Source organism: Loxodonta africana, chromosome 20 (genome assembly GCF_030014295.1).
Source record: "Loxodonta africana isolate mLoxAfr1 chromosome 20, mLoxAfr1.hap2, whole genome shotgun sequence".
Lineage (NCBI taxonomy): Eukaryota > Metazoa > Chordata > Mammalia > Proboscidea > Elephantidae > Loxodonta > Loxodonta africana.
In genome coordinates this window covers 62,729,423-62,752,562 of record NC_087361.1, presented here as the reverse complement: position 1 = coordinate 62,752,562, position 23,140 = coordinate 62,729,423, and the positions used below count along the sequence as shown (strand labels likewise).

Below are 23,140 nucleotides of genomic sequence, written 5' to 3'. Positions count from 1 at the left end.
TCTTGGTGTTTTTCTTTTTGGATAAATCTTAAATGGGGTTCGATGAGCATCTTGGATAGATATCCTTTCGTCTTTCATGATGTCAGGGAAGTTTTCTGTCAGCAGATCCTCAACTATTTTCTCTGTGTTTTCTATCCTTCCTCCCTGTTCTGGGACTCCAATCACATGCAAGTTATCCTTCTTGTTAGAGTCCCACATGATTCTTAGGGTTTCTTCATTTTTTAAAATTCTTTTATCTGATTTTTTTCAGCTATATTGGTGTTAATTCCCTGGTCCTCCAGATTTCCCACTCTGCATTGTAATTGCTTGAGTCTGCTCCTCTGACTTCCTATTGCGTTGTCTAATTCTGTAATTTTATTGTTAATCTTTTGGATTTCTACATGCTGTCTCTCTATGGATTCTTGCAACTTATTAATTTTTCCAGTATGTTCTTGAATAATCTTTTTGAGTTCTTCAACTGTTTTATCAGTGTGTTCCTTGGCTTTTTCTGCAGTTTGCCTTATTTCGTTTGTGATGTCTTTAAGCATTCTGTAAATTAGTTTTTTATATTCTGTATCTGATAATTCCAGGATTGTATCTTCATTTGGGAAAGATTTTGATTCTTTTTTTGGGGGGTTGTAGAAGCTGTCATGGTCTGCTTCTTTATGTGGTTTGATATCGACTGCTGTCTCTGAGCCATCACTAAGATAAAAAAAAAAAAGATATAGTAGTGGTTTATTCTGTAATTGCTCACTGAGTCTTGTTTTGTTTTCTTTCAATATATGTGGATGGGCTACTAGATTGTGCTGTCTTGTTTGTTGTAGCCCTTGACTTACTTATGACCTGTTACCAGCTGGTTTGGGCTGTTGCCAGATATATATGCCTGAGTCTATTCACTGTTCTTGAGTAGAATCTGATTTTGGGTCATTAAATGTGTGCTGCACCCTAACCCCTATCCACCTCGAGAAGTAGTGGTGATAGTTGTGTGTACCAGATTCTATTAGCAGCGGGGGTTCACACTTCAGGGGGGGCAGGATGCTGACAGGGTTCCCCCAAGTGTCAGTGAGGTAGGTGTGTCTCTATTCCTATAGCACCTTGGTGGGAGGGCATTGCAGCTGTACCTTAGGCCCCCAATGCAAGTACCTCTACTGATTGGTAGATGTCACCCTCCTTAGACCCCTAAGGCAAGAGGCTAGGTGGTCTGGGGGGAGCTTCAGCCCTCAGTTCCCTGTTGTGGGTCAGTTAGGGCTCTGTTGAATAAGCAGAGATATCAGACCTGGGAAACTTGTTTTTCCAGAAAATCCGCTAAAAAAAAAAATGCAGTCAGATCCCTATCAGAACTGCCTTTGGATTATAACCGCCACCTTGTTCCCTGTAAGGATGAAAGTCTGAGATTTGGATCATATATGCTTGGCTGGAGCTGGTTCTGTGTTTTTAGTCCAATTAGGGATGGATTTTTGGTCCCTGGGTTTTTTGTGGCTCCTTCTCTCAGGCCGGAAGAATGGGTTAGGAAAAGACCAAAAAAAAAAAAAGGGGAAAAGCACAGCCGCCGCGGAGCCTGAGCCGTTCTCCCTCTGGCTCAGGAAATTCCAATGTTAATGAAGCCGCCTGGGAAGGGTGGGGGAGGGCTCAGAGAAATAGGAGAGTAGCACCTCGGAATATAGCCAAAGTTGTTTATGTTGCTTGGAATGACTATTTTATCTGAGATTCCCGAGGGGCATGTCGCCTATGTGTGCTGGCTGTGTGGAGATTGCCCCCGAGGGTCTAGCCCGCTGAAGCCCCGGTCAGATCCTCCGCTGCCAGTCCAAAGCCCAGCATCAAGGTTCCCCTGCTGGGATGCTGCACTCCCAGCTCCAAAATCAGTTGCTGCCTCCTGGGGACTTCTCGTCCTGCCAGCCATGTGGCCGTGCCACCTCTGCGGACCGGCTGGGCCCCCTCCTGGGGTTAGTTCAGGGGAGTAGGGCTGCGCCCTGTGCTTGCGCCATGACAGCGCCCAGTCAAATGCCCAGTGCCAAGGTTCCCCAGCTGGCACGCTGCACTCCCAGCTCCAAAACCAGTCACTGCCTCCCGGGGACTTCTCCCACCAGCCGCGTCACCACACCGCCCGCGCGGACTGGCTGGGCCCCCTCCTGGGGTCAGTTCAGGGGGGTAGGGCTGTGCCCCTTGTTTGCACCGTCACAAGATTTTTGAGTTCAGCTCTCCTGGGCCCAGACCTAAGCCCGGTGCCAAGGTTACCTGACTGGGATGCTGGCTCCAGGCTCCGAAAACAGTCGCTGCTTCCCCGTATTTGTTCGTTCTCCGTCTCTAAATCTGTGTTTGTTGTTCAGGGTTCGTAGATTGTTATGTATGTGATCGATTCACTTGTTTTTCCGAGTCTTTGTTGCAAGAGGGAACCGAGGTAGCGTCTACCTAGTCCGCCATCTTGGCCCCCACCCCTACAACAATATTTTTAATATCACACACAAGCAAAATTTTGCTGAAGATCATTCAAAAGTGGCTGCAGGAGTAGAGTGACAGGGAAGTGCCAGAAATTCAGGTTGGATTCAGAAGAGGACGTGGAACCAGGGATATCGTTGCTGATGTCAGATGGATCCTGGCTGAAAGCAGAGAATACCAGAAGAATGTTTACCTGTGTTTCATTGACTATGCAAAGGCATTCGACTGTGTGAATGATAACTAGTTATGGATAACATTGTGAAGAATGGGAATTCCGGAACACTTAATCATGCTCATGAGGAACCTTTACATAGATCAAGAGGCAGTTGTTCAGACAGAACAAGGGGATACTGATTGGTTTAAAGTCAGGAAAGGTGTGCATCAGGGTTGTATCCTTTTACCATACCTGTTCAATCTGTATGCCAAGCAAATAATCTGAGAAGGTGGACTATATGAAGAAGAACGGGCATCGGGATTGAAGGAAGACTCATAAACAACATGTATTATGCAGATGACACCATATTCCTTGATGAAAGTGAAGAGGACCCGAAACACTTACTGATGAAGATCAAAGACCACAGCCTTCGGTATGGATTACACCTCAACATAAAGAAAACAAAAATCCTCACACCTGGACCAATAAGCCACATCTTGATAAACAGAGCAAAGATTGAAGTTGTCAAGGATTTCATTTTACTTGGATCCACAATCAACAGCCATGGAAGCAGCAGTCTAGAAATTAAAAGACGCATTGCATCGGGCAAATCTGCTGCAAAGGACCTCTTTAACATGTTGAAAAGCAAAGATGTCACCTCGAAGTCTAAGGTGTGCCTAACCAAAGCTATGGTATTTTTGGTTGCATCATACGCATGTGAAAGCTGGATAATGACTAAGGAAGGCTGAAGAAGAATTGACATTTTTGAATTGCGATGTTGGAGAAGAATACTGAATATACCATGGACTGCCAAAAGAATAAACAAATCTGTTTTAGAAGATGCACAACTGGAATGCTCTTTAGAAGCAAGGATGGCGAGACACTGTGTCTTATATACTTTGGACATGTTTTCAGGAGGGATCAGTCCCCGGAGAAGGACGTCATGTTTGGTAAAGTGTAGGGTCAGCAGAAAAGAGGAAGACCCTCAGTGAGGTGGATTGACACAGTTGCTGCAGCAATAGGCTCAAGCGTAATAATGATTGTAAGGATGGCACAGGACCAGGCAGTTTGTGATTCTTTTGTGCATTTTGTTGCTATGAGTCGGAACTGAGTCAGTGGCACCTAACAACAACTACCACCATATTCTGGGTGCTGTACTGGGCATTCCTGAGGGAAGCAGTGAAATATTTGAGAGACCCTGCTGTCAGGGAGCTATCTTTTGGGGGAGGCAGACAAACTGCCTCTTCTCTTCTATTGTGGTAAGTCCTATGAAAGGGGCATGTTCAGGGCATCATGGGAGCTTATCATTAGGGGTTCTTACTTGTCCTTAGGAGCCCTGGTGACACAGTGGTTAAAGAGCTTGGCTGCTAATCAGAAGGTTGGTAGTTCAAACCACGGAAGAAAGAAGTGGCAGTATGCTTTTGTAAAGATTTACAGTCTTGGAAATCTGATTGAAAATTTTCGTCTCTCCTACTGGGCCGCTATGAGTGGGAATCAAGTGGGTGGCAATGGGTTTGGTTTTTTGGAACCCATCCTTAAAGTCAGAGAAGGCTGTATGTAGGAGGACACATCTGAGCAGAGCTAGGAAAGTAAGAGGAATTGGCCCAGTCAAGTGAAGAGTGTAGGGTGGCAGAGAAGGGAAGTTCAATCAAGGATGCAAAAAGACTTGGAGTGAAAGAAGAGCTAGGGACTGAATGGAAATATTATAACACTTCTTATAAATTAGAAACTCTGCTTTACAAATTATCATTGTTGATTTTTATGGAAGTGTTCAACAGTTAAACTTGTACAATGGGTAAAAGCTCTTTCCATTTTTTAACAATTATTTTCAGGAGGCTCTGATTCCTTTTAATTGTAAAAGACTAATTATATATAAAACATACAAAGCAATTATTATATTATTATTTAATGACTTTTCCTTGATATTTTCACTCTAAAAGATCTAGGGGGATAAGGTGGTAAACTTCATTGACAATTGACTTCACTTGTCATTTAACTAAAAGATAGTGACTTGCCCAAAGTTACACTGTGGTAAGAATCAAATTGAAATCTAGTTCTCAGAAATACTTTCCTTTCTTCATCAATGTTTCACTGCTTTGAAGCTAAAGGCCAAGTGGAAGAATATATTTCTTTGTGTCACGAAAGGAGAAATAACATGGGAGAATAGTTTTCAAATGATTTCAAGAGGTTTGTCTACAACCCGCCGAAATTTAGAGAAATGTGAAGGGGAAAGACTTAAATAAGGAGGAAAGAATATGAGGCAGGAGGACTTGATTCCCTCTCTTTAATCTAATGATCAGAGCTGTAATAGACTCTTGTTTGCAGTAACAATGACCTAGAACTCTATTAAGTTCAGGCTTTCAGCAGCAGTTATTCTGAATTACCCAAGGGTGGCATGAGGAAGGAGATGCTGTAGGATTTATTTAGTAGTGTCCTAAAAATTTCTTTAATGGAAAAAATGCTGTATGTTTTCCCATTCTTTTACCCTACGATAACATCCAAACTGATTTCCCTTGTAAAGTGTTCATTAAATAATGCTAAATCTTTACACATACCAAATTTTTTGTTAATAATTTTTTCTTTTATAAACTTAGATTCAGTGATGAATGCTTTATTCTATTTGTTCTTTTTCTTTATTATTTTGTTCCTTATTGTGAAATAGTCTCCAGATCCACCCTTTATTTGTACATAGTTTAACTTCTCAGTCACTGGATCAACCATAGAGTTTTTACCCAATTATATCTTATTACCTGTCACCATTAATTTATTTCTGTATATTAAAAATTCCAAAGATTCCTTCTGAATATGAACTTTCTAAATGTCTTAATCACAACAACTTTAAACATTTGGAACTTGTTAAAATAGGATCTTCTTAGCCTTTCTCTCAAGCAAATTGTTAATCTTCTAAATTTTATATTCCTCTAGCTTTTCTTAGTAGTCTGTTTCAGTGTTTAATCTTTACGGTTAAATAATATTGCTGTGGTCATGATTTTTGGATATCATTACAGATCATTTTCTATTTTTTTCTATTCTTAAGAGTTCTGCAGTAAGTGGTCTAACTAATCTGTGTATAGTGAAAACTTGGTTAATTCTGTTGTTTAATTTCACCTTTGGAATAGTGTCTTTTTACATATGTTTAGTAAATTTAATTCCTCTCTGAACTGTTTTTACTGTTCTCAGTTTTCTTTTGAAATGGGAGACCATGACTGCTTTAATACGAACCCTATAGCATAAAGACTTAGTTTTTACTTATTAGAAACAGTAATTGCTAGTTTTTATTTGACTTGTATTATATAATTTTTTAAAATCTTTTTCTGCTGCATTTTACTGAGCCACCATTTTTGTTAACCTTTATCAGTGTTTGGGTCTTAATAGGGTAGCAGTCTTGCAGTTATCTGTATTGAACTTCATTGTGTTTTGGTGTATTGTTTCTTTACTATATCAAGGTCTTTAGTGTATCTTTCTTTCAGTGAATTAACAACCATACCCAACTTAGTATTCCTAGGACCTTTTGCAAAATTAATGAACAGGCTCTCAATTTCTTCATTCAGGTCATTGACAAAGATATTAAATAACACAGTTCTATGGAATGCTTCTCTTTAAGCTGATTCAGAGTCATTCTTTCATGTATTACCTATCTATGTAACAATCTGTCGTAACACTCAGTCACATAAACAACTATTTGCTGTGCCCTGGAGCCCTGGTGGTGAAGTGGTTTAGAGCTCAGGCTGCTAAACAAAAGGTCGGCAGTTCAGATCCACCAGCCACTCCTGGGAAACCCTATGGGGAAATTTTGCTCTGTCCTATAGGGTCCCTATGAGTTGGAATCGATTCGAAGGCACGCAATGACAACACCTGCTGTTCAGTTAGAGAGGGAATGACTCGTGTGGCCTCTTTAGCAATGGACTTATTCACCAAGAAGGGCAAATATGACAAACCAGAGTGGATGGCATAAAGCAAAAAGCAAAACTGACATTATTGGCAGTTCATGCCTAAGAGGTGTCCTGGGTGGTATGCCCTACCATGAAGCCTACCAGTGACCAATTGCTGTCAAGTTGACTACAATGTCGACTTCCTGGCGACCCTCTGTATCCCTGAGTGGTGCACACAGTTAATGTGCTCGGCAGCTAACCAAAAGCCTGGAAGTTCAAGTGCATCCAGAGGCACTTGGAAGAAAGACCTGTCAACCTGCTTCGAGAATATCAAAACACTATGGAGCATGGTTCTCCTCTGATATGCACAGGATCACCATGAAGCCTAATGACTTAGTTGTTGGTGCTTTCATGTATTCATCTAGAATCTATATCCTATCTCTGAGTTTGTTGATTAAACTGAAGTTTTCATTTTAGAGAAAATTATTATGTTTATTCAAGGAAGCTAGATGTCTGTTTTCCTTGTCCATGTAACTAGCCTTTTGGAAAAATTAGTACGTTATCACTGAGACATAAAGATTGCTCCTTGGTGTCACATGTTTTCTAATCATTTCTAGATAATTGATGATTGAGGTTGGTATTTTGATAACTTGCACTAATATTTTCCTGTGTAACTATAGTGATTCTTAACAAATAATTAGCATTTAACCCACAGTCTTTATTTCATTAACTTTAATGTCAATATAACCTTTATAGAAGGAAGATCATTTGGTAAAGCATGTGTGTGAGCTACTACCTTATTTATGTAGTCATAAAGTCAATAAATTATTTATATTTTGTTAGCTGATTATGATGTAATGCATGGACTGGAAGTTCTGTGTCATGGGAAATAGAAGCACTAGTGGAGTAAAAGTGTTTTAAAAATTAATATAGGGCATTCTTTGTGTGTGTATATACATTTCCTAGTTTGTACGTGTCAGGCAGCCTGAAAGGTAGGCTCCCAAAATACCCTTTTTCTTCCAGCCTATTCAATTGCGGCATCTTAGCCTGTCAAGCCGTCATCATTTCCTGCCTGGAATGTTGAAGTGATTTTCAAAACTGTCTCTGACTAGTTCTCCACTCCCATTCTTGTTTCTACGCCAGAGTAGTCTCACCACTTGCATGCCTAAAATACTTCATGGAGTCCCCATTGCCTTGAGGATAAAATTCAAATGTCTTAATAATTTTTATAAGGTCTCTCGTGATTTTGCCACCCCTTACCCTCGAACATTTTCTCTTGCCGCTTTACGTCTTTTTCCTTAATGTCTCATTAGCTCTTGCCTCTGGGCCTTTTTGCCATAAATATTCATCTTTCTTTCTTTTTTTTTTTCCTTTCTTCTTCTGTTTTTCACTCCTGTTAATTCTTTAGATTTCAATGTAGGAGCCACTTTCTCTGGGAAGTCTTCTTGAGCTCCCAAGTCAGGGCTAGGTGTCCTTGTAATAGCTTCCTAAGTCCATGAGTTCAGAAACCACATTTATCTTGTTCAGGGTTGCACTCCTATTGCTTAGTGTACTTACTGAGTAAACTAATGTGCGCTTAGTACTTCTTAGACTTTTCGCTCACAAAAAAGAGAGCTCCCATCCCATAGGGGTAGCACCAAAACATGAAATTTCCTTCGTTTTATATTTTTAAAACTTCAGCAAATTTTAAATTTTGTTTTATTTTTATCTATTTCAAATATAAAAAGAAAGTTTACTAATTAGCTAGGTTGTATAACACCTCCCTAAGCCTTCTACTGAAACGGGCACTCCCGAAAGATGAGTCGTGGTACACCACCAAATTTTACTTCTTTCAGTTCATCCTTCCATTACCTATCTTTCATCTTTTTGATTGAGAAATTCTTTCTTCAGCCATGTGATTAGTGCGGATTTAGTTACTGGTGATGCATAACTTGTAGCACAACTCCATTACCTTATAATACCTTCTTATTGAAATTCTTTCTACTTTAATGATTTAAAATTTTTATTTACGTTTAAGGACCAAGACTCAAAAAACTGCTTCCCACTTGACATCCCTAACACTGGTAGGCTTGTTCAGTGGTTGCTCAGTAACTGTCTGTAATTGAGATGTATCACTTTTGCAAAACTATACTTTTTGGACTGGGCAACAAGGTCAACATGTGTTGGAGCCAGCTCTGCAGCAACGTAACAATAACATACTTTATGGGGTAATTTTTGCTATCTGTAGTCAGAATTAACATGATGGCAACAGGTTTACATCTAATACATGTATTATGTCAAAGAGTAGAAAGACATCACTTTGTAAATAGGACTGTACATTTTTTATTCAATATGAGTTTAGAATGCAGGTGAATAATCCTTAAACGTATAAATTGCTGTATTCAAGTACCCATAAACCCATTGCCCTCAAGTTGATTCCCCTTATAGCATCCCTATTAAAGTAGGAGCACAATATTATATGGTGCTCTCATCACTGCTAACTAAAGTGTGCTGGACCTGTTTGTTTAGTGGTGATGAGAAAACACGATATGCTGTCAGGGTAGAAGAACTCCAGATTACATATGTATGTGCTCAGATACAGTGACTCCGTGTGCCCTTCAGCCATGCAGTGTTTTCAGCAAAGGCCTGGTCGCTTCAAAGCCAAGCAGGATTAGGGGGTAAAAGATGTTTTTAGGGTAAGCAAAGAGTGAGTAGGAATCCACTAGAAGGCAACTAACAATAACAACAAAAGGATGGTTTAATTACTTTAAGAAGATAACTAGCTGACATAACATTAAAATTTAGTAGGAAGGTGTTGTCTCTCTAAAGGATTTGAAAGAAACTGCCTTGAATTTATCTGAAATTTGATGGCTTTGAACTAAATCCTGAAATAAACATATCTGAAACTGTGGCTGACATCACACTGTGGCTGACATCACACATTGGCTTTAACTAGAAAATTCTCTTGCAGTTGGGGTTGAATTTTTAGAATCTTATTTATAGTACCTCAGCAATAAAACCTAACTGAAAAGAACAAAGAAACACTGAGAAAGTAAAGGAGGAGGAAGTAGGATACTTAGATATTACCCCTAGTATTTATAACTGAAATAATTTTGGAGGAATTAATATACATTGAATATGCACTGAAATTTTTTGAGACAGTTAACTCTAATTGGTAGTTCAAAAGAATAGCTCTGCTTTGCTGTAGGGAAATTTGCCATAAAGTTTGTCTTAAGCTGAACTTTGTTGGAATCGTAATTTTGAAGCCTCAACCATGACTGTCCCTGAAGAAAAATCTCTCCCAGAGAATGTTTGCCAGAGCTTTTCTATTAAGTATTTGGTTTAAATATATATTAAGTATATTATTACATCTAATTATCAAGCCTGTTAAGTGTTTGTTTTTCCACAATTAATGTTTAGGTTTTCTTTTTTTTAAATTTTCAATATTTTTCAAGACCGATTTTAGTATTTTTTTGTTATACTATATGAATGGAATTTCGATTTATTAATGATACTGAAATGTACGTTCAATCCATTGATGATTTGGCATGGGCAATGAGTCAGGTTGTGTCTGCTTCAGGTAAGTATTTCTCTCAGAGGGAGTTTTATTTCTGTGTTCGGAGGCAGTGCCCCATACCACTGTCATCTATACCTTCCCTTGTAGGTTCTTTAAGGTACTGAGCAGTGAGCTATACCACATATCAGTAAGTGCTCTTTTTACTGGTTGTTTGATAAAATCTAGGATTAGTAGTTAAGTATTACTATATTCCTTTTTTTGATTTGTACGTCATCTTTCCAGTTTTGCATAATTTATATTGTAACATAAAAATTTCAAGGGAGAGTTTACTTGTGCAGGTAATTGAGATGTTACAAAAGGAAGGTTAGAATTACCACGTTAATCTTTTATGCTGGTGAATTGTTTCTTGGAGTCACAGGTAAACTCTCTGTTTTACGTCTAGACTAAGGCAGAGCAAGTTGAGAAGTTTTCCTGATTAAGATACTAGAAGAAATATTAAGGTTTATTAAATAGAAAGTATTCTTTTTATATACAAGTTGATTTCTTACGTAGTTCACATTTTGGGTCGAGAGATAGAATTGCATCTATGAAATGAATTATTAAAGTATCCATGACAAGTGGTCAGAGAACTAAAGTTGCATTACCCAGCAGGACAGATGAGCAATACAGCCCTTGCACTGCAAATAGTAAGTACTTTCTTTTTACCCTTTTTTTATTTTTAAAGAATTAAAAGATGCTTAGGTACTTTTTGTTTAATTTTTTATTTAAAATATAATGAATAGTTTTGTAAGGTTTATTTTCGAAGTTAAAATTAATTTGCCTTGATACAAATGCATTTTATTTATGGCGGAGTAATTATGATTGTGGTACAAATGATTCAGAATTTAAAATATTTTGGTTTACTAAATATCTCCTTTGACATAGTGCCAAAGATGTATATGTAATTATTTGTATGTGTGTCCTAATATATTCCTCATAAACTTTATATAGAAATTTTTATGAGAAAATGTGAAGTAGAATTTAAGTGAATTCTGTAATACTTTCAAAGTCAAAATGTATTTACTTTTACTTTGGCAAGTAGTTGTCATTTTCTTTCAGTGGCCAATGTGTCTGTAGAAATTAAAAATGATTTTTTTCACTATTATTGAGGCTTTAATTTTGGTAAGTAATTTTTTTAAGTTTGTCTCTTTGTAAATATGTATATATGTACATACATATGTATATATTTCCATTTCTAAATATGTAGTGAAGATAATTACTACAACCGATTCAGTATACATAATCGCTAACCTTGGACAAGCTAACTTTTCCCATTTCTGGTGCTCCTTTTAAGGAGCCCTGGTGGTTCAGTGGTTAAGCACTCAGCTGGTAACTGAAAGGTCAGTGGTTCCAACTCATTAGCTGCTCTGTAGAAGAAAGATATGGCAGTACTTCTGTAAAGATTACAGCCTTGGAAACCCTCTGGGACAGCTCTACTCTGTCCTTTAGGGTCACTGTGAGTTGGAATCAACTTGATGGCAGTGGTGGTTTTGGTTTGGTACTCATTTTCACTTTGAAGTCTTATCTTCATATACTTCATATACAAGATCATACAGTGCACAGAGAGGATAATTTTCTTCTTTATTGAGCACTACTAATGAATATCAAGCTTATTATTCTGTAGAATACCTTTAGTTTTGGCTTATAACATAAAGATGGATCATTGATTTTGGTTTCTAAGCATAATCCTGAAATTAATTTTAAAATATTTTGAAAAGTGCCTTGGATAGGAAAAATGCTATTCTAGTTTTATAATTTATGTATTTATTTTGAGAAAGCTGAAATCAGTTGCAGTTTTTTTTAACATATGTAAAAGCTAGACCATAAAATACTTTCTCATAATACATGTAGTGGGCTATGTTACTTTGGTCACATAGCTCTCCTTTCTTTTTATATTACAGGTTGACATATAAAGAAGCAGTATTGCTTGGTGTTTAAGACCATGGGCTCTGGAGTCAAACTATCTGGGCTTAAATCCAGGTTCTACCACTTCCTAGATATGTGACCTTGACCAAGTTAATTACTTTCAGGCCTCAGCTTACTGATCTAAAGACAAAGATGATAATAATATACTACTTATGTATCATAAAATTGCTTGGGGGATTGAATTTTATGATGGAAGCAGTTTTAACAGTATCTAGCAAACGGGAGGTGACAGGTTAGTGGAGAAGAGCTTAGGCTCAGGAGTCCGTGCGCCAGAGTTCGGTCCAGATTCTGTCACTTAGTAATAATTTTAAGATTCGAGAACATTTACTTACTCTGAGTTTCGATTTCCATATCTATATAATTGGGTTCTTGTGAGGATTAAATGAGTTAATGCTTGTAAAGCACTTAAAACAGTTAACTGCTGACAAATAATAAGCACTTTTGTTTGGTATTGTTAATAGTGTTTTAGTCAGTCTTGCTTTTATAGTTTACCACATTAAAATTTAGAAAATTTGGATTGTGGGGAAGCAGCACATTAGTGAATTTTGAGTTATTCTTAAATTCAGTTCTTCAAATGTATATATTAACTTAAACTAATCACTGTGTGCTGTTAAATGGAAATTCTGAAGGTCCTCCTTAAGAGGAGAGATGCATTTTTAAATAGCACTTATTTCCAAGACTGTAAATCTTTATAGGAGCAGATTGCCACATCTTTTTCCTGCAGAGGGGCTGCTGAATTTGAACTGCCAACCTTTCGGTTAGCAGCCGAGCACTTAACCCCACTGCACCACCAGGGCTCCTTAGTGAAGTCTAAGTTAATGAAATTTTATTTAATTGTTTTTATTGTTAGTATACAGCATTCATATCCTTAGTTTAATTTTAGTGTATTTTCTATTATAGTTTTATATGCAGGTAGGATTTGTCAAATGTTTTTATATTTAGAATCATTATTAGACAATTCCTGGTATCATATCATTTGAAATAATAAATATTTTAATTCTAAGATAAGGATGAAAAACAGAAGGTAAAGCTTTTTAATATCTTCTATTTGAAAATTTGTTACTTAATTTTCTAGACCATGACTTTATTACTATTTAAAAAATTTAAATATATAAAATATTTACAGTGAATGGGGAAAATGAGCATTTAGTCAGGTGATGGGCAAAAAGGAGTTGTGTGAACAGTATATTTACTTAGGCATCTTTCAACTTCTAGTGGTGAAAGATTTTTAATTAGTCCAAAGTCACAGTACTTACATAAAAATTTGGAATGTAAGAAATGGGATCATTAATAAAGCCTAGCACTGTATATCATTTGCCAGTTTGATTTGTAATTTAGTGAGTAAAGTCTTATGTATCATTCATATGGATTAAGAGGAGTAAAAGAGAAAATTCCCAAATCTTTCATATGTAGCTCACCTTCACCAGAGCACCATGCCCATATCTCCTGCTGTGTACTAGACACTCACACTGAAGTATTCTCCTGACTTTTCTAAAGTAAAATGTCAATAACGGAATTACTTTCCGCCTCACTCCTTCTGCTTCCCCTCGCCCTTAGCCTCCATGTCTTAAACTCAGTTTGCCTTTCCTCTTACATTTTTCATTTTTAGTAATGGTGTTGCTATTCACCCCGTCACTTAAGGTAGAGTTATCCTCAATTTCTCTTTTTCCTCCTCCTCTACTTCTACTTGATCAAGTCATTACCAGTTTTCTTTGAACAAAGACTCTAGAGTTTACCCCTTTTGCTTTGTCACCAGTGTTACTGCTTAGTTTAAGAACTCAACATGTTTTTTTTTTTTTTAGTTATGCTTTAGGTGAAAGTTTACAGAGCAAATTAGTTTCCCATTCAATAGTTTATGCACAAATTGTTCTGTGACATTGGTTCTACTCCCTGCAACATGTCAGCACTCTCCTCATTACCACCCCGAGTTCCCGATTTCCATTCATCCTGTTTTCCTGCCCCTTCCTGCCTTCTTACCTTTGCTTTTCAGCCGATGTCGCCCTTTGGTCTCGTATAGATGATTGTTCTAATGAGCACTTTTCTCATGGGTGTTATTGTTTATTTATACGCCTGTCTATTAATTTGGCTAAAGATGATCTCCAGGAATGGCTTCAGTTCCAAGTTAGTAGGGTATCTAAGGGCCATAGTCTTGGGATTCCTGCAGTCTCTCTTGGACCAGTAAATCTGGTCTTTTTTATGAATTTGAATTTTGTTCTACAATTTTTCTCACTTTAACCAGGACCTTCTATTGTGATCCTGGTCAGAGTGATCGGTAGTGGTAGCTGGGCCCCATCTAGTTCTTTTGGTCTCAGGCTCGTGGAGGCTAGTGTGGTCCTTTAGTCCTTTCGACTAATTGTTTTCTTGAGTCTTTGGTTTTCTTCACTCTTTGCTCCAGATGGAGAGAGACCAATAGTTTTATCTTAAATGGCTGTTCACAAGCTTTAAGACCGTAGACATTACTCACAAAAATAGGATGTAGAATGCTGTCCTTATGAATTATGCTATGCGAATTGACCTAGATGTCCTCCGAGACTGTGACCACTAGCCCCAGCCCTAGTAACTCGGTCTCATGAGATGTTTGGTTATGTCTAGGATGTTTCCATGACTGTGCTCCCGTGTGCTCTATTATATATATGAACATACATGCAGCATATATGAATATGTATGTAGAAATACGCACAGCCAAACCTATATATGCACATGGGTGTACTCCCATATGCCCTCCCACATCTGTTCAGCATACATATCTACCTGTGTATCCACTCATAACTTATTGTTTGTTATTATTGTTGTTGCAGGGTTGCTATATGTTGTACTATTTACCTTTGTTGCCTTTTTATTCTTGTGCACCTCTCAGTGTCTTTTCTTGCCTTGGTCATGTGCTGTCTTACCCCATATTATGCACTGCCTTTCCCTCCACCAAAGTTAATGTGTCTACTCTCTAGTTAGTGATTTTCTCTACCTCCCCCTCCCATCCCTGGTAACAATCAAAAAATGTTTCTTTCTTTGTATAATTATTTTTTTTGTCTGTTTATAATAGTTGCGTATATATAACATTTGTCCTTTTGTGATTTTTTTCACTCAGCATAATGTCCTTCAGATTCATCCATGTCATGAGATGTTTGGCAGATTCATCATTGCATAGTATTCCATTGTGTGTATGTGCCATAATTTGTTTATCCATTCATCTGTTGATGGGCACCTAGGCTGTTTCCATCCTTTTGCTATTGTGAATAGTGCTACAGTGAACATGGGTGTTCATATGTCTATTTGTGTGATGGCTCTTATTTCTCTAGGATATATTCCTAGGAGTAGGATTGCTGGATCATATGATATTTCTATTTCTAGCATTTTAAGGAAGTGCCATACCATTTTTCATAGTGGTTGTACCATTCTACATCCCACCAGCCGTGTATAAGAGTTACAATCTTCCTACAACCTTCCCAGCATTTGTTCTTTTCTGGGGTTTTTTTTTTTTTTTTAAATCAGTGCTATGATTTCGGGTTAAGATGATATCTCATTGTAGTTTTGATTGTGTCTCTCTCGTGGCTAATGATCATGAGCAAACTCATTATATTTTCTTGGAACTTTTCATCTGCCTCACAATTGGCTTACTTGCCACCATTCACTCCCTACTATATTCGGTTTTCTGATTGTTTTAAGGCATTAAAATTCCGCAGGGCAAACCTGCAATCATGTTCCCTAAGTATTAAATTTTTAGGATGTATTAAAGGTTCTTTGACAATCTGGACTCCACTTGCATCTCCAGCCTCATGTCCTCTAATGTATTCTTGTTCTTTCCTGAACATACATTCATTCACAATGTGTATTAAAAATCAGCTATGATTTTACTTATGTGCTAGACATTGTGCTTTGGGGATACAGATATATAAGGCAGCCATGACTCTTGCCCATTAGTGCTTATAGGATGCCACACACATTGTTTCTGTGTATTGACTATGCTATTTGATCTGCCCTTTTACTCTTTATAAAGTTTCTATTAATCCTTCCAGTTGTGCTCAAGTGTCATCTCCTTTCTGAAGCCTTTTTGTAACTTCTCCAGGTAGTGTTCTTCTTTGTGCTCCAGTAATACTTTACATTCATACCTCTATTATAGTACTTATTATATTGCATTATATCTATTTGTTTATAGTTGATGTTTCCCATTAAATTAGATTTACAGATGAAAGGAGGAAGATGAAAGAGGAGCACAGAAATAGGATTGAGTTAGCCAGTAGGAAGAAACAAGAAGAGGAGAGGGGAAACAGGAGCAGCAGTTATGAGCATGGTTAAAAACGCGGACTCTGGAGCCAGACAGAGTTTGAATCCTGACTTTCTGCTTGCTAGCTGGCATGTAGTTTAATAATCTGTTTATTCAGTATCTCAATCTCAGTTTATAATGGGCCCATGGTGAAAATTAAGGTTGCTGATATATGTAAAGTGCTTAAAATGGTGAATGATACTTAATTTATGCTATATGTGCGTGCTACTGTTGTTATTAGCAATAACTAGGTTTCTTCTTTCTTTCTTAAATGAGGTGAGCTAGGTTTTCTCTCTCATCTAGTCTTCAAGATGGGAGATATTCAGGCTGCCACTTAGCATCAAACTTCTGAGTGTGTTTTGTTACAGGGATAAAAGGGCATCTTCTATATATAGGTGCTGTTTACAATGTTTTGTTAAAGTACTGCTCTCTTCTACGTCTTCACAACTGATTCTGTCCAACTTCAGACTTTCCTGGCCACAAGTAATGCTGATGATAGTCTTCTGTTTTCCTTCTTACCTCATCCTTGAGGCTTGAAGCACACCATTGTTTTTACGTTATTTACCTTGGCTTCTTTTATTAAAATACTGTTCTCTTCCCTAGCTGTACTCCAGACAGAGACTGAGATAGGTAGGACTGATGCCTAGGTATAACTTCTTGGTTCTAGCACCTGTCCCTGAATCTGATATCCATATAGCACTGCTGCTGTTCTCACCACCCCCTCCCCTCACTCTCATTGCCCCTCCCTGTCCTCTACCATGACACTATTGACCCTGCTTTGAGTAGACTATAATGTCATACCTAATTCTATACCTGAGATGTGTAGCTTTCACAAATAATGAAAGATTAATAGATAAAGCACTCATCATTAAGCAGTTGGTGACTTCATTTTTAGCAAATGAATTAGATACTTACTAGTACAGCTCTTCTGATTAGAGAAGAAGTCTTGCAGGATATGGCATTTTAGTTGTTGAGTGAGCGATGGAGGAAGAAAGGGTAAGTTGTAGATGCCGGAGTGTTTGAGGCTTAGGAGTCACTGTCAGCTAATATTTGAATATTATTTGTAAGGCACTGGGGATACACAGAATTAGTTCCTATTTAACTCTAAATGACTAGTGTCATGACAGTAGTGCAAAAACTTGGAAGGAAGGAATGATAGATGATTGGAATAGATGGAGACGATTTTGTCTCTCCTCGCTATACACAATCTCTTTGGGTGATTTCATCTGTTCTCTCAAGATTTGTATATCTGGTAGGTCATCGTAGCAAAGTTTTGTTCGGTTTCTGGTATGTACAGTGATGTCCTGTCTCTGGGCCTTTGCACATGCTGTTTCTTCTGCCTAGAATAGTCTTAACTTGGCTACTTCTTACTAAGTCTTGATATATAATCACAGATGTTATAATTTTCAGAAAAGCTGTCTTGATCTCTCAGCATTTGTTGTGTTCCTGTGGTTCTCATAGTTCTGTTCTTCCCTAGTCATAGCTTTTATTACATTTCTATCAGTGCCTGGTGTAAGGCTGATGCTGCAGAAATATTTGGTGCCTGAGTGAATCTGTGATATGGGAGAGAAGACTTGTTTGTTCCAGGAAGGAGAAGAGGATGAACAAAAACAAGGAGTGTGGAAATGCACACAGCCAGTTCAAGCCAATGAGTGGAACTGTGTAACTGGAGTGTAACACTGAAAAGAGGCTAGAGCTTTGAATGCGAGGTTAGGGCGTCCAGAATTTATTTAAAAAGAAAGGAGTATTGAAGCTTTTAGAGATGATAATAATAATATATTTTACCAGAAGTTTGATTGAGTAATACACCAGTGCCTGGGAATTATTATTTTTTAATTCTTAAGTCAAAATTTTTGTAGTACTCTTCACTGGATGATACATATGATAAATACTTATTTTACAGACTTCTGTCTTTGAGATTATTTGTTTCCAACATAATTTATAGGGAAACTTCTAGAAGACTTGAATGAATGCAGTTGATTGAATTAATCAAGTGTCATTAAATACAGTTTGTTTTTGTTATAAATGAAACTATTTTAAACTATGACAAAGACTATAATTCATATATGGCAGTAACTTAACACATGTATGGGGTTTCCTTTTATTTGTAGTTTAAAAGAAATAAATGCTTACAGCTGTGACTTTTTTTTCTCTAGTATCTCCAGAGGCAGTTGGATTTTTGTCAGCTGTTGGGGTGTTTATTATCTTGATGCTGCTCCTTTTTCTCTATATTAATAAGAAGTTCTGTTTTGAAAATGTTGGAGGGTTTCCAGATCTTGGTTCAGAATACAGTACAAGGAAGAATTCACAGGAAAAAATTTGTAAGTATCATATTACTGCTTCTCTGTTTGTTTTTTAATCTCTGCTTTTCTATTACTTTCTGTGGTTTTAAATGTGTATATATATAATAAAAAGGTTGGTTTCAACATATAGTAAGCTATCATTTGAGCCACTGTTCTGTGAGATTAGAAGATCTACTATTAAGTAAATTATGCCAGTTGTACTCCTGTTGCCCACAAATTGCCAGTGTACTGGATCCAGGTGAACTGTCTACTGTTAAAAAAAAATGACTTTTTAATTTTTTATATGTAGTGTGTGCTTTCGAGTCTATAATATGAACAGATATGCTTTAGGAAGAAGAATGTGCCTTGATGCATACACAGCTTAAATCCATTGTCCAGATAGCTCTCTAGCCCTTTAAAGTATGAATTATTATTATTTTTGGAATTTTTTTTTTGTGATGCCATGTTTTTTCAATATTGGGATGGATGCTGAATCATTATTTGGGGTAGTTTTTTGTTATCTGAAAAATTGAGGTGCCAGTTGCAAGCTGGCCATATCGGTTCTATGTTCCATGAAGTACATCACAAACAGGGTACCTGTCGGTCCCATGGCCCTGAAAGTGCATTACACTAAGCCATAAAATGTCTTACTCGGTGTTCCCAAAATACACATGAATCACTAAGTAAACATTGCACTTACTGCAGATAATTGTAATCAGTTTGATTTTGAGTGAAACTTTAGGAAACATGGGGTGACATGTAAAGGCATTTTGCATTTGTTGCACATAATTGTTGTTGGAGTGTGGTTCTTCTGAGTGCTGCATTCCCTGCACCACCCACTGGGTGTCTTGACTAGGAGATGCTCTCCATCAGGGAGGCGAGCGCTTTATAAAAGCCGCCACCAGGGAGTTGACTAGTGCAGGTGCACATATCGGACCCATGCTCTGTGAAGCACATTACATACCAGCCCCATGCCCCAGGAAGCACATCACAAACTATTTGCACCCCGAAAATAACTTATTTACTTGAATATTTCTGAATGCTGGTTAACTGTACCTTCCCACTAACACAAAGGAAACAATAAACATACTTGCAGGACTTATCTTCCTGTACAGAAGCCAAAAGATACAAAAGTTTCCACAATCACTCCTCTTAGGAGCATCCCCTTATAGGAATGGTTCTCAGCACTCAAATGTGGTGCAGACCAGCATCATGGCTCGAATGCCATTTTCCAGGGGTAGAAAATATAGCAGGAAAATATAGGCACCAGTGCCCTTGAAAGAGCTAGACAGCTGTTTTCAAATGTCCATGCTTTTTGTTTACCTGCTTTTGAATTCCCAGTTGATAGATAATTTTATTGTTTAGAGAATGTGGTTTTTCTAAGTAATTTAGTATGTAGAGTCTGATTATAAAAAGCAGTGTTCTACTTCTTCCCTTGGCATCATACGTATTATATAATTTTAATGTTACTAGATACAGTCATTTATGAGGGTTTTGATACTGTTCTTTCTCTTGTGAATAAGTTTTGCTTTTCTTATAAGAGTTATTAATTTGTTGTTTCTGTATAAATGATAGCAGGAACAAGTTGAGAATTATAAAAGCAAGGTGTTAATTTAGGATTTTGAGAAACCTTTTCTTTATGTACATATGTTAGAAAGATGCTTTTCTCTTACATAACTTAAAAGTTAATAGCCCCATTATTTATAAAAATCTGTTAATTTAGTTACATTCTTTTACTTTTGGGCTAGGAAACTCTATGTGGTTTTGATTTGGTTAAGTTCAGTGTTTCTCATACTCCATTCCAGTTCTACTTTCTGATCATTGTGTAGAATGACTGGTTAAAGATACCTCTTTTAGCAGCCTCCAGTAATTCTCTGCCTCAGCAGCTCTCATTTTTGGGGGTCTAATGACCCCTTTACAGTCTTAAAAATTATTGAGGATCTCAAAGGGCATTTGTTTATGTGGGTCACATATCTGTTGATATTTACAGTTAAAAGTTAGAACTGAGAAAATTTTAAAATATTTATATCAACTTATTTAAAAAACAATAAACCTATTACATAATAATGTAAATAATGTATTTTAAAACTATAAAGCTGTATATTTCCAAAACCAGAAAACTTTGGTAAGAAGAGTAGTGTCTTACATTTTTTGCAAACCTTTTTAATGTCTTATGTTATAGACAATAGCTGGATTATCATATCTGCTTCTATACTCAGCCTGCCATGTAGCCTCTGGAAAACCCATGTTCACTTGGGAGCAGATGAGAGTGAAAAAGTTGAATATCAGCTTAATATTATAAAAATAGTTTAACCTGGAAGGTCCCTTCAAAGTATCTTGGGGCCTTCTAAAACTTTCTAAACTTTGGTTTTACTTTCATTAATTAAATAAGAGGAATAATATTTACTTCCTAGAATTCATTGTAAGATCGATTTTTCCCCCTTTAGTTTCTCTAAAATGAATACTCTTTTCTTCTTAATATTTTTCTATAATTTGAAACAATACTAGTAGTATGTTAATAAGATAGAGTAGTTCCCCAGCATAGACTATTAACATGGAAAGTAAAAGCACGTAATAAAAATCCTTTTTATACTTCTTCGTTGCAGGTGTAGAATAAAAACTCAATAGTATTTGAGGGGAAAATATTGTTTTGCTGCTATTATGATAGCTGTGGAGTGGGAAAATGTCATTACCTTTAAACCAAGTGGTTTGATTTGTTTTTCCTGAACGAAGAGGCTTTACTACAACATATTTCTTCCAGTTTATAATGAATTTACAGAAAGATTAAAAGCTACTGTGTGAAATACTAGTATTGAGCTGATGAGTAGCAACATTTAAATAAGTACTAAATTCAAGTTCCCAAATGGTTGATATTTTAATTAAGAATTAAGGAAGAAAGAATTAGAAAATGGCATTTTTCAAAAATTTTCGGCAGCACCTGCCTTCAGTGTCCTCTCTGGTGGGCACAATTAGTAGTGTTGTAGAAGACTTGACCACTGCTGTTGGGGATGTCAGCTGTGCTTTAACTGACTCTGTCGCTGAGCAGGTGACAAGTATGATAAATGGTTTTCGCCCAGAAGAGGAAAACTCTGCAGCAGAAGAAGTCATAGATAATTCTAAACAAAAAAATGCTATGTTACCAGAAGTCACCAAAGATGCCAATTGTCAGAAAACACAATCCAGTTCAGAGCACAGAGCAAAGCAAATAAATTGTTTTACTTCATTTTCACAAAAGCATGAAGCTATGCATGAAGAAGGAGTACTTGAACGTGTTAATTGTAGGCAACAGACTCTATCAAAATATCAAGAAACTAGTAATGCTGATGATTCTTCTTTGAAAGGCCACGTAGGTAATGGGACATCAGCTCTCAAGCAGAGTACATGGGCCGGATCTCCTTGTCAAGCACTTGAAAGTACTGACAGATGTAAAATAACTAACTCTAAAGATAGATTACACGGAAAAATCAAAGAGCAAATAAATCCAGCAAAATACTACAAAGTGAAAGGACCCACAAAAACAAAGAAAAATGAAGCCATTTGGGCCAAGAAAGGGACAGCACAAAGTAAAGATGAAAAATATTCTAAGATAATACCAGAAAAAGGTGAGGTCTCCTAATGTTGGTTTGAGTGATTAAATTTTCTGTTGATTTTTTTTTTAATTAGCAAGGCATTTTCCAAATTTCTCAACTTTCCTACACGTCTGTATATCTAATTTACTTTTTTGAATTTTCTTACTGAGAGCATGTAATTTTTTCTCACACTCGTTTCAAGAGCATTCATGCTATTCATACAACCATAAGTAAAGTATTGACCCTGTGTTTTTGGCAAATTTTTCAGTGGCCCTAATTTTTCTACATTCCACTTATTTTACAACCAGAAACTCTGTGGTTTCCTGAAGCTGTGTGCAGACTTCAGCTTGTGTATGTTCGATGTGCTGTGGTAGCATTTTTCAATTTTTATGACTAACCCCTGAGTTCTCTGTACAGTGTAACTCTTCATGCCTAGTAAGAATCAAATATCAAATGTTTTATATATTTTTCCTTGAGAGCAATAGATTTTATTGATTAACATGCTTTAGGGTTTGTCTTTTTATTCATTTATCCATACGTTATGAATTTCATATGACTCCTTTATGTTTACAATGAGTATATACAAACAGTCTATTAACAATTTATGAGTTATCTTTCTATAATTAAGATTTAAACTAAATACTTAAGAGTTTTCAACCACAATATTTGTGATAATTTTCAAAACAATTAGCTGACAGATAATTTCTTTTGGTGGCAGAATTGCTTCCTACTGCTAGTAATTGCTTCTGGTGAATCTCTCAATCATTTCCATTTATTGCTGATCTGATCACAAGGCCAAAAGTACCCTGGCATTTATTTACAAAATACATATCTGCAATTTTTCTATAAATTCATATTCTCATTAAAAATAACAGAAACTGAGGAGTAGTAGAAATGAGTAAGACTTTTTCAGTTCTGCCACGTGATTACATATGTAATAGGGATCTGCTGTCTATCGAGTATATAAGTGATTTCTAAGTGATATAGTAGAGGCTGATGCAGGATGAATGAGCTACCTAAAGAGGAATGCCAAATTTTTCAGAATATACTCTGTTTTGGAATCTATTCTTCTAGCAGTTTTTCAAATGTTAGATTCAGTGGTTCCACGGCAGTGGGTTTTTTTTTT

At 36.9% G+C, this 23,140-nt stretch overlaps 1 protein-coding gene across 3 annotated transcripts in view; it reads left to right on the top strand.

The window, feature by feature from the left end:
* The window catches only part of SYT14 (synaptotagmin 14), a 437,307-nt gene that overhangs the window by 107,902 nt on the left and 306,265 nt on the right, over nucleotides 1–23,140 (top strand). For 2 of the 3 annotated variants that reach the window (XM_023548406.2, XM_064273240.1), the window contains exons 1-2: nucleotides 18,383–18,484; nucleotides 21,052–22,047. In XM_023548406.2, the coding sequence (XP_023404174.2) occupies nucleotides 21,354–22,047 (694 nt within the window). In that variant the 5' untranslated portion in view covers nucleotides 18,383–18,484; nucleotides 21,052–21,353. Of the gene's footprint in view, nucleotides 1–18,319; nucleotides 18,485–21,051; nucleotides 22,048–23,140 lie in introns of those variants that run through there. The other variant, XM_064273241.1, reaches the window with a different exon arrangement.